We start from the raw sequence: 11,887 nt of genomic DNA, 5'->3' as shown, positions 1-11,887 counted from the left end.
CTGGCAGATCTTCACTTTTTTTTTTTTTTTTCAGTGACAAGCCAGACATCTAAGCTGTTATGTGAAAATTCTTCATTTTGAAAAGGCTGGCTACTATTGTAAAAATATGGCATGCAGCCCAGCATGGTGGCTCAAACTTATAATCTTAGCATTTGGGAGGCTGAGACACAAAGATGGCTGAGTTGGAGGTCAGCCCAGGCTTCAGTGTGAGAACTGTCTCAGAAAACAACGAAACAAAACCCAAGAAACCAGTTAGACAAGACCCAGCTCCTCTAAGGTAGTGTCCCTGTCGCTCCGTCTCCTGGAGCTGCCTGTCTGTTACCTTTCCTCCTGATCACCAGAGCCAGCTCCCTCGAGTGGGACTCCCGGCTGGCTTTGATGAACATCACCACCTGGTCATGGGTGTGCTCTGAGATGTCCCGGCCATTGATTAACACGATCTGATCCCCTTCATTCAGCTTAGGCATGCAGGTGTCTGCCTGGTGGAGGGAAGCATGTTTCCTTGTTACCATAGTGCCAGCCTCAAGGGGAAGAAGGCTGCTGCTCTCCATCCCAGACACCTGAGACCAAGATCAAGTTCGCCTGCTCTCCCTACGGTATCACTGTCATCATCTGTACAGCCACTTTTAGGCAGATGTGGTAGCTGGTGGTGGGGTTTTAAAGAAGGGTTGCTCAGAACACAATCTGTAAGACCAGAAGAGGGCAAACAAAGATGCCGAAGTCATTCCTTTGTAGGAACCAACCTTCCCTGATTAGGATAATGACCAAGATGCTTCCAAACTTTTGTTTGCTGGTTGTACTGTTAGAAAACCACTAGCCAGCTAAATGTGAGCCTTCACCTGTCTTGCAATGGAGAAGGTCTTTGTCAGCCTAATACCAGAGGTGGAAACCATCGTAGAGCAAAGTGATAAACAGAAAGGTGTGGGAAAGCAAGCCTCCCTAATCCCCAGAAACCACAAACAGTAACAAAAAGCGACTGGTAAATAGAAAACTTTTTTTTTGCATGTGCATGCGTGTGTTTGCATGTATGTGGGCACACACATGTTTAGGTGTACATGCACATGTGTGCACATTAAAGGTTGACTATGGGTGTCTTCCTTGACAGTTTTCCACTTTACTTACTAAGGCATGGTCTCTCACTCATCCTGGAGCTTGACTATCCAGCTAGTCTGGCTGGCCAGCTTACTCTGGGGATCTTGTCTCCCTCTCCCACAGGCTAGCCACCATGCCTGCCTGGCTTTTATATGGGTGCTAGAGATCCAAACTCTGGTCCACATGTTTGCATGGCAAGAGCCTTATCCACTGAGCCATCTTCCTAGCCCTTAATATTAGGTAAGCTTTATAAAGAAGAGTTTGGGGTGAAGCCCTCTAAATGGTCCCTTCTGAGAAGACACAGTGACTCACTCATGTTGCCATGCTCCATATAAAACCAAAGGATCACCACACAACTGAGGACTGTGGCGGCACATTCTTTGCAGGCTTATCAAAACGTGCTGTGAACCTTAACTATGTACAGCAAGAGAAACAAAACAAAACAAAACCAAAGAGGCAAGGGCTCTCTACTGGAATCCAGCAGAACAGCAAACTCGGCCTCAGTTCTCCTCTTGAACAGTACTTCCCAAAACTAAATGTGCACACAGTCACCCTAGGATCTTGTTACAGACACAGAGGATGGGTGAAAAGAACTGCACCTGTGCTGAGGCCAGACATTCTGCACATATAACAAGGGCCCAGGTGAAGTGATACTGCAGCCGCAGGGACCACACTACACAGCAAGGTTCTAGTTAACATGAATCCCACTCCGTCCTGATCTGTCCGTGTGTATTTCCAAATATATTTTGCTACTGATCAAACCAAGCAAGCAAGAAACCAACTAACCAACCAACCAAGCAAGAAAAAAAATTCCAACGAAACCCGGGAATAGGACACAGAAATAGAAACCTGTTTGACTTAGGGAAAAGCAAACACAGGAACTAACAGGATTCATGTTTACTTACAGGTGATTCTGGGTTTATTCTTGAGACTACAAGAGGCATCTTTTGATCCACTCCTCCCTGTAAATATTTTAAAGTAAAATAAAATAAAACAGTAACAACAACAACAAACCACACGAGTAGTTTTACCAAAAAAGATACATAGATACTAGCAAATATGAGCCTTCTAGCTCAGGGAAACATCGAAGGAGGGCCTAGTCCAATCATAGGGCCAGGCACTCTTTCAGAATCCTAAGACACACTGCTGACCCCTTTGCATCCAGACGGCTAGCCAGAGCTCTGTTCAGAAGCATGCCCTGGCAACTCCATCATTTGAACTAAAGATGCCTCCACAGGGCCCAACAACCCTGCCTGGGCGAGGGCTTTGCAAGTTGCTGGGAAAGGAGTGCTTAGGGAAAGGACAAAGCCTCAGGAAGAGCCATGTGCTGCTCCCTATTTGAGCAGAACCCCAGAGGACTGCTTGGCACAATGAGAGGTGTGCAGAATAGGATGGTGGCTGGTGGACAGCAAGAACTGTCAGCCCTTCTGCACTCTAGAGCTGGGGGTGGGGGGTGGAATGGAGAATGGATGCGTCTTCAGTCAAAGGCCAGCAAGGAGATATTTTAAGCTCTGTGAGAAAGAGGGCTCTGAGGCAGTCGTTCAACTTCACCACCATATCCCCAAAGTTGTAATCGAATGAGTGTGGCACCTGTCTCAATAATGACATGTATGCCAACAGATGGGCACTAGCCTGTGGTGGCAGTTTGCAGAGTCTTCCTAGAGGAACTCAGAAGATGAGGGAGCCATGCAACTTGACCGGCTATCTTCTCTTATCAGTTCTGCAGTGCTTTGGGGGGTCTTCTTAGTAATCCCTCCTCAGGTGGGGTGTGGCAGATATTGGATCAGCCATTCAATTTTTTGTGCCTCAGTATTCATTTGTGAGATGGGCTTAAAAACACTTTTTGGGGGACTGGGTGTGTTGGGACTCACCTTTAATCCCTGCACTCAGCGGGAGGCAGAGGCCCCTGTGAGTTCCAACATAAAAAACCCGAAACTCTTCTCCACTTTATCTCTTTCTTTCTTGTGAGATAAGGTCTCTGTAGCTCAGGTTGGCCTGGAACTTGATAGGTAGCCTCAAACTCATAAGTTTCCTGCCTTAGCCTCCCAAATGCTGGAATTACAGGTTTTGCCCCATGCTTTGCTTCACCACTTGTTTTAAGAACTCACTGAGATGTCAGAAATCTAACAGAATATAGCAAATGTCAGGCACACAACAGATACCTGTACAACCACATAAAAAGCCCCTGTTCTGAGGTTTGAGTAGATTTGTATGAGTGTGTGCATGTGTGTGTGTGTGTGTGTGTGTGTGTGTGTGTGTGTGTGTGTAGGGATGTGAAAGCATATTATATGTCATACATGTGGAGGCCAGAGGTCAACTTTAGGGTGTCATTCCTTGGTGCCATCAATCTTGTTTCTTGAGACAGGGTCTTTCACTGGCCTGGTTCTTGTTAATTAGGCACAGCAAGCCCCTTGGCCCCTCCTGTTTCTGTATCTCCAGTACAGGGATTACAAGAATATACCACCATGCCCCAGTTTTTTAGGTGGGTGGGGTCTGGGGCTAGAAATAGCATCCTTATTCTGGCATAATCACCTTACAGTCTGAGCTTCCTCCCTAGCCCCTAGTGAGTGGTATGTAGTGGATTTCTGACAGGTATTAAAAATCCACCTGAAGATTGCTTCACTTCATATAACCTTCTTTTACATAAGCACACAGCATACCTTAAGGTTAAATCCAAATTTTCCATCTTCATCTGGTGTGATACGGATCAGGACTAGGTAGCCGTCACCATCATCATTCTGGAAGACATGTGAGAATGTTGTTTATGTCATTTCCCTCTGTGGTGGTTGGTGACAAGATACTTTCTTTCAGCCAGAACTACTCAGTTGCCTGTACACAAGGTGAGTCACGGGGCCAGTGTGGCAGAACCCAGGCCCCTTACCTTGTCACAGTAGTACTGGCTGGCATCCTCAGTGGAGCCCCCTTTGGTAACCCTGTGGTAGTCCTCCAAGAACTGATGGTCGACGCCATCTGGGGAGCAGGAGCCTGGAGCATTTGAAGATGGAGACACAGAACTGGATGACTTCTGGTTGAGGCAGCTTTGTGCTGGGTTGTTTTCAGATAAACTCCTTCATCATGGGGGAGGAGGAGATGTTTTAAAAACTGGATCAATATTATTAGAGTAAACATTACTAGCTGTTGGGGCCTAGCATCTTGAGGTTGTCATGGGTCCCTGGAACTTTAGCTGATCTGCAAAGGTCTTTGGGCCACCCATGCTCTCGTCCAGCGTAAATATCATCACATCTGATTTGGGGTCAAAGGGGCAGGAGGACAGGAAAGAACCATGACCAACGAACCCCACCCCCCGCCCCCAGGATGCATTGAAGGCTGATAGAAAAATGTGTCCAGCATGGGAGGCATTGAACTCCTGGCTCTAGAACTCCTGCCTCAGCTTCCTGAGTAGCTAAGACTCTGGCCATGCACCATGATGCTCAGTTTGGGTGGTAAAATATTGAGCCAGCTCCACAGACAAGGCCATGCAAACAGTCTCCACATCTCCTAGAAAGTCTCCCATCCTTCTTATTCTGGCTGTCAGCTCCTCTTCCCAGGACTCCTGGTACCCAAAATAAGTAGAACAATTGCTGCACATTCAGGACCATTTATATTATTCCCAGTCTGCATTATTTGCCGGTGACATCCATGAATAGCCAGCACTGAGACCACATTTTACTTTTCTGTTCCATGTAGGCAGCTGGCATCTTACCGCTGCACTAACCACTATGAAGCCACTAGTGATATGTGGCTACTTAAATGTCCACAATTTAAGGTGAGAAAGTCAGTTTCTTAGTTGCACCAGCCACATTTCCAAATGTGGAATGGACACACGACAGCAGTCACAAAGTGCTGCCATCACTGTGGAAGTCCAATTGGGAAGTATTATGCTACACTCTCACAGCCACAGACTCTGACAAGTTTTACATTCATCAGCCCCCACTGTCACTTCAGAGAGGGATAGTGAGGTCAAGAGAGGCCGAGTAACTCACCTGTGATCACATGGCTTCTCTCCACCTGGAGACATGATGTCTGATGCACATGAGCCCTAAGATTTTCCTTCTTCTCCAGGTCATGCTAAGACTGCTGTTAAGACCCAGTCTCTAACTACACAGGCCAGCAGATCAACTCTTCCCACCCACATGGACAGGACGGGGATGCTCAGCGTCTGTACCACCCATGCCACTGGCCTAGCACAGGAGTCTGCAAAAAATGGGTTCTCCTTGTATTCCCCACGCACACCTTTGTTTCCACCTCTTACTAAACCTTTGTTCTGGGCCCTTGCCCATAGATTATTCTTTTTAAATGATGCATCTGTTTCCTGGCGAGTTCAAATTAGCTTATTTTTTCCCTCAGTGCTGAGGATAAAACCCAGGACCTCTCACATGATAAGAAAGCACTGAGTTACACCCCAGCCTAAATTAGCCTAATCTAAATATAAAATCTGTACCCTATTCACACACAATGATTCACAGTCTTAATTTATTTGAACAAAATACTTAGCAGTCGACCAATGTGGAAGCAGACGCATGTAAGAAAAAAGTCTAGTCTTACGGTTTTCTGGTTGTCACCTCCCCAGTCTGTGGAAAAACTGCTTTCAGTAAAATAGTATCAATGAGTATTACATTTACTTATGTTTTAATTTTTTAGTTCATGATGGGCTTCATTATATGAGGTTTCAAAGTATTTTTCTCTTCCTAATATAAAACTGCTCTATCTAAAATAGTCACTACTACCACTGACATAATCTAAGCCATCTCACAACCCAAACTATTTTCTTTCTTTTTTTTTTTTTTTTTTTGAGACAGGATCTTACCGTGTAGCCTTGGCTGGCCTGGAACTCACTATGTAGACCAGGCTGACCTTAAACTCACAGAGCTCTATCTGCCTCTGCCTCCCAAGTGCTGGGACTAAAAATGTGTGCTACCATGACCATCCCCTCCTGTATTTTACAAGGCATCTGTAGGTTACTTACAATACCCAATTCAAAGTACATGTACAAACTGTTGCTGTACTGACAAGAAAAGATAAAGTCTCTTTTATTTATTTATTATTTATTTTTTTGGTTTCTTGAGATAGGGTCTCACTTTGTAGCCCTGACTGGCCTGGAACTCACTATGTAGACCTGGCTGTCCTCTATCAGACATCTCCCTGCCTCTACTTCCCTAGTGCTGGGATTAAAGGCATGTGCCACTAGGCCTGGCAAAAATAAAGTCTTTACATATTTAGTACAGACTCTGTAAGACAGGACTCACAACATTGATATCAGCTGATTGAGTCTATGGATGCTGCAGAACAGATGGACAGAGAACATCAACTGTACCAACAACTTAAGTGTCTTAGAGTATAACAGGCTGCCACATTCACAAAGGAACTGTCACTGATGGCGTTCTCAGACCCTCAGATGATAGGGCCAAGGGAATTCCTATACCATGGATGTGGTTGGAGAAGACCTTTCTAAGGTCCTTTTTTTTTTTTTTGTGAGGGTTATGCCTGCATGTATGTAAATGTACCCATGTCATGCAATATCCATGGAAGTCAGAAAAAGACATCAGATTCCCCTAGAACTGGAGCTACAGACAGTTGTAGCCACCATGTGGGTGCTGGGAATTGAACCCGGGTCCTCTGCAAGAGCAGTCAGTGCTCTTAACCGCTGAGCCATCTCTCTAGCCCCCCCCCAAGGTCCTTTCTGATGCATACAAATTCAGAAGTGAATTATGAGAGCTGTCCCATATCTCATAGACGAGGGCACGTCCTCAGGAAAAGCAGGCAACCATATAGCCAATAAGTTACTATAATAGGAATTAAGACTCACCCTGAGGGGTGCCATGTTGGTGACCACCAAAAAAACTTTGACAAAATAACACCACAAAACTGTTCAGAATACCACCCAAGCTGTTCTAACAGGTTTCCTCCAGTGTCAGTTCTGCACATGAACTTTTGGTTAGCGCATGCTTCCTCCCTTATGTCTGGGTGTGAGGTAGTGGGAACTTTAGTTTTTTTTTTTTTTTCCGCTATGAAGAAAACTTGCTTCTCTGCAGAATTCGAACTTCCCTTGTAAGCAAGGAGGAGTGGAAAGTGGCTGAGAGAAAACTGGGAATAACAAAGCGGACAGCCTGCCTGGGCACAAAGCACACAGCCAAGGCTTCAAAACTATAATCATAAACTCTGCAACGCTGCTATAAATATGGAACAAACCAGGGGGTGACTCATCTGCTGGGATGATGTTCCCACAGCCGCGACAGCCGCCCAGTGCCACTGGGGGTGGGGGTGGAGGGAGCCAAGCCTAGGCGTTCTTTTCTCTTTCTTCTCTTTTTTTGAACATTACACTTAATTCTCCTTCAAAAGAACCCTCCTCACCGTCTGTGAGATTGTTCTGATTGCCTTGACAGAACACTTCTTGCCTCTTAACACAAATCTGCTGTAGAAAACATGTCAAATGCTTCTTAAACATTTTGCAAATACGGAAGTAACCAACATAGTTGTTCTCACTAAGTTCAGACCAGTCTGTATCTCTTGCCTGGGGAACAGAGTCTGTCCCCCTTCACCCACCAGGTATTAAGATCTCAGAAGCTCCAACAGAAAGTGGCTTCTATGGGTGGGAAGGGGTTCTCGGTGTGACTGAGGGGACCTGGGTTGCTGGTTTTCCAAGAATCCATCCTACCTGCTAAACCCAGCCACAAACCATACTCCATATTGCCTGTGATCAGGATACCTTGGAAACACCATCACCTGCCTCTCCTAACCCTGAGCTCCAAAAGAAAGAGTGCTGGGACAAGTCACCTTACAAAGAAGGTCTCATGGAGACATTTCAAAGAGAATCAAGTGTGTAGTGAACAGGATGGAAAAAAAAATCACTGAAATGAACAGGACCCAAGGAAACAGATTTTTTATTTTGTTTCATTCTCAAGAGCTTAAATGTAAATGGCCTTGCACGGCTGGTGGTTCCTATATCTGATCATGAAGATTAAGATGTGCTACAGTTCTCTGTGGCTGCAGAGCACGGCGGGAAAGTCTACTGTTGAGGATGCTTCTCAGAACCCTCTGAAAGTTCTCCAAAACCTCTTCTTTCACCAAAGCCACAGAGCCCCATAGTGTGACAGGGCTGATGACAAGCCACTGGCCTAGCAGGCCCAGAGGCGCCTGAAAGGCAAGCCTTTTCTAATTCCATTTGGCGCTCACTTCTCCATGAGCAATGAGGATGTCTAACATAGGCCAATGGAATCCTTTAGAATGTCCATGTGTGAACAGAAAGTAACTGTCTTGTACCTGGCCCTGACCGCACAGAAAGTCAGTCCCCAGAAGCACTGGGACACAAAGGCTATCAGACACTACCCATCCACCCCTGGTCCTACAGTTGAGCATTTGGATGAGTTAGCCTTAGCCCTTGGGTATCCATCTGGCTAAGTGCCGTACTATGCCAAAAGAAAGGTAATGTCTTCCCCTATCAGGGAAGGATTAGTGAGGAGGCACTTTAGTTAATCTACAAATGTTTCCCATTGAAACTGCTAGGCTATTCCCCTGGCAAATCAGGTGATGATCTTAAACTTACATTCAACTTTTATTTGAGAAATGCCCTTTTGCTTATAGAGTTCTGGGGCTTGCTTACTTTCAGTGAGTCCACATGAGTACCGCCAGCAGCACATTCAGGGATGATGGGAACAGGCTATATCTGTGCTGACTGATATGGTAGGGCAGCAGCCAATGGGGCTCAACAATGCTTAAAATATGCGTGTGCACTGAGGAGCCGAATGCATGCCTTATCTCAGTTGGCTTAAATCTGAACAGCAGCCTGTGATGGGTGGCTGTACTGGCGGCTGGTCAAAGTTGAGATGCTCTAAAGTCACATGATGGGACTGCAGCTCACAGCAGGGAGCACCAACAGCAGGAGTGTATGTGGGCTTTCCCATGCCCTTGGACAGTTCCCTGAGCCCCTTCTTTTTGTGTAAAGGTGATAGAGCCTAGAGCCCATGGGGGACTCAGACTGGTTCTAATTGCCTTCACTTAGACTCTTGCTTTGCATTTCTAGATCTGCTCATGGTCTGCAGAATCAAAAGTCTATACAACAGAACTCACTCCCATCTACTGCAGCCTCCACAAGGGGACAGCAGGCTGCAAGCTGGAGTGATAGTGATCATTTCAACATCAAAAACATCCTCACAGGTTACGAGGAAATAATGCCCAGAGGGATTATTTACACAGAGGTGTTAAGAACACAGATCAGCTGAAGACCTGTGTTTGCTGAGAGGCAGCAAGCACATGGAAGTGGGGAAGAGCTATACAACCCACACACTCAGGGTGCACTCAATGCCTAGCGGCTTCACTGGTAAACTTAAAGTGCCTCCTTGCTAATCCTTCCCTGATAGGGGAAGACATTACCTTCCTTCATTTTGGCATAGTATGGTACCTAGCCAGATGGATACCCAAGGGCTAAGGGTAACTTCTGAACACTTTACCCTTTCCTATCATGGTTTAACTGAAAGATATTATTTATGATCTATGTCTTATCTGCTTCAAAAAATGATTTGAGATAGCTTACTCTAAAACACACAAATAGGATTGTACACCAAAGGAAAGGGAAGAGACGGTATCAGACACCTGGGCAGAGGGAAGCAAATGCAATTGAGTCTAACAGTTGAGCAGCTTTGAGTGCTCTGGTAAGACAGGAAGGGAGCTGATGAACGAGCTGTTATTGAATAACTAAGACTGGAAGTGGCTCTTCAGAGGAGACATAATTTTCTTCATCTGATCAATGAGGAGAACTTGTCGCACTGAGGAGAGTGGGCATAAATGGAGTGTGGTGCCACATTCCTCTGATCCCAGCATTTGGGAGGGAGGCAGGAGGATCAGGAGTTCAAGATCGTTTTCAGCTACTTAGCAAGTTCAAGGCTAGCTTGGGCTACATGAGATCTGTGGCACATGAATATTATATTATTATATGATATCAATTATATTAATTATTATCTTATATTATTATATTGGACAATGAAGGTCCAGATGTTCTATGGTCCCCGAGCCTGCAAGCCATACTAGGAAGTTCCCACAGGGGCTTTACCTACCTCAAACAAACAAACAAACAAACAAACAAACAAACAGCAATAAAAGAGTGGCCAAAGAAGAATTTAGGATGAACTATCCTTGACAAAAATTTGACAATGAAAATTAGGGATGGTTTAGCCTATTTTTTTTCTAATCATTTATATGTTTTTATTGTGTGTGTGACATATGCCACGGTGCATGAGCGGAGAGCAGAGAACAACTGTGGAAGTTGGATCTCTCCTTCTGCCATGTGGGGCCCAGGGACAGAACTCAGGTCATCAGGCTTGGTGGCAATCGCTTTTACCTGCTGAGCCATCGTGTGGCCCTGTTTTTTTTTTTTTATCCTCTTCCTCTAATAATTTAAAATGAAAAGAAAACAAAATCTGAGGGTATACTCTTGTTCTGAGAAAGCCCCTAGAAGTTAGTATGCTTCTGATGACCTGAGATCACAAGGTGGTCAAGCTTCAATGATCTAGAGAAATGATGGTGAAGATGCCTTTGAGTCTTGTGCTGGATAGCTTTATTGTCAACTTGACACACCTGGGTTGAGGGAGCCTCAATTGGGGAATTTCCTCTATTGGACTGGCCTGTGACCATATCTGAGGGGCATCTTCTTGATGAGTGACGTGGGAGGGCCCAGCCCACTGTGGGTGGTGCCACCTCAGTGCAGGTGGGCCTGTGTCACATAAGAAAGCAGGCTGAGCAGGGGCCAGGGGAGCAAGCCAGTAAGCAGCGTTCCTCTGTGGCCTGTGCTCCAGCTCCTGCCTCCAGGTTCCTACCCTGAGCTCCTACCTTGGGCTCCCTGATGAACTGTGACCTGGGAGACGTAGGCTGAATAAACCCTTTCCTCCCCAAGTCGGTAGTGGTCAGAGTATTTTGTCACAGCAATGAAGAAACAAACCAGGACAGAAATTGGTACCAGAAGTGGGGTATTGCTGTGACAGACCTGACCTTGGTGTTTTTGGGAGGGCTATGGAAGTGTTTGGAACTTTGGGCTGGAAAAGTCATTGCATGCTCAGAGTTTGTTGCAGTGGAGCTTGGAACAGTTATGCTGAAAGAGTTGTAGATGATGGAGGCCTGGTTTGTGAAACTTCAAAGGGAAGCAGAGACCATCAGGGCCGTTTGTGTGAGATTTTGGATTGAGAATCTGTGGGTTCTGGCTGGCTGGGGCTGAAGAATCAGCTGTGATTAAGAAGAGACCAGAACCTGAAGCAAAACCTTTGCTTTACTGGGACAATTGATGCTGGTTAGCTGGGGCTGAAAAATCAGCTGTAAGTAACAAGAGACCAGCATCACTGTGGTGGTGTCTTCTGGGAGGTATTTCCTCAAGGTCAGCACACAGAGGGGACCCACACCTCTATTTCAAGCTGGAAGCAGGACTTGGTAATGTGTAAGAGTCTCCTGCATGGTTCTGGTGTTGAAACCATGAAGAGGTCACAGAGAGCAGCTGAGGCTTGGCACTCTGAGAGGCCAGGAAAGGCCATAGGTGAAAGTGCAGCTTCAGTTGCAGGGAAAACCCCAGGATTGAAGGGGTCATGGAGAGAATCTGAGGCTTTGCACCCCAAGAGGCAAGAAGAAGCCATTGGTGAAGGTGTAGCCTCAGTTTCAGTGGAGACCCCAGCTTTTTGGAGATGCCGGGACCATGGGACGACCACCAAGGACAGCAGTAGGTGTGGAATGGAGCTGGCCTGGATCTGTGAGACGAGCTGACTGTGCTGTGGACTGCAGAGTCAGAGCAGTGGAGCTGCCAGAACCCTTTGGAGCC

General features: G+C 46.0%; 1 protein-coding gene across 6 annotated transcripts in view; it reads right to left on the bottom strand.

Moving 5' to 3' along the window:
• The window catches only part of Ptpn3 (protein tyrosine phosphatase non-receptor type 3), a 175,052-nt gene that overhangs the window by 31,821 nt on the left and 131,344 nt on the right, over positions 1-11,887 (bottom strand). For all 6 annotated transcript variants that reach the window (XM_008854638.3, XM_029556937.1, XM_029556939.1 and 3 more), the window contains 4 exons: positions 3,974-4,160; positions 3,753-3,830; positions 1,998-2,054; positions 323-479 (listed from right to left, as the gene is read on the bottom strand). In XM_008854638.3, the coding sequence (XP_008852860.2) occupies positions 323-479; positions 1,998-2,054; positions 3,753-3,830; positions 3,974-4,160 (479 nt within the window). The remainder of the gene's footprint in view (positions 1-322; positions 480-1,997; positions 2,055-3,752; positions 3,831-3,973; positions 4,161-11,887) is intronic.

Source organism: Nannospalax galili, unplaced genomic scaffold (genome assembly GCF_000622305.1).
Source record: "Nannospalax galili isolate Female #2095 unplaced genomic scaffold, S.galili_v1.0 scaffold666, whole genome shotgun sequence".
Lineage (NCBI taxonomy): Eukaryota > Metazoa > Chordata > Mammalia > Rodentia > Spalacidae > Nannospalax > Nannospalax galili.
The sequence above is the reverse complement of the archived record's forward strand: the minus strand, read 5'-3'. Positions and strand labels throughout refer to the sequence as shown.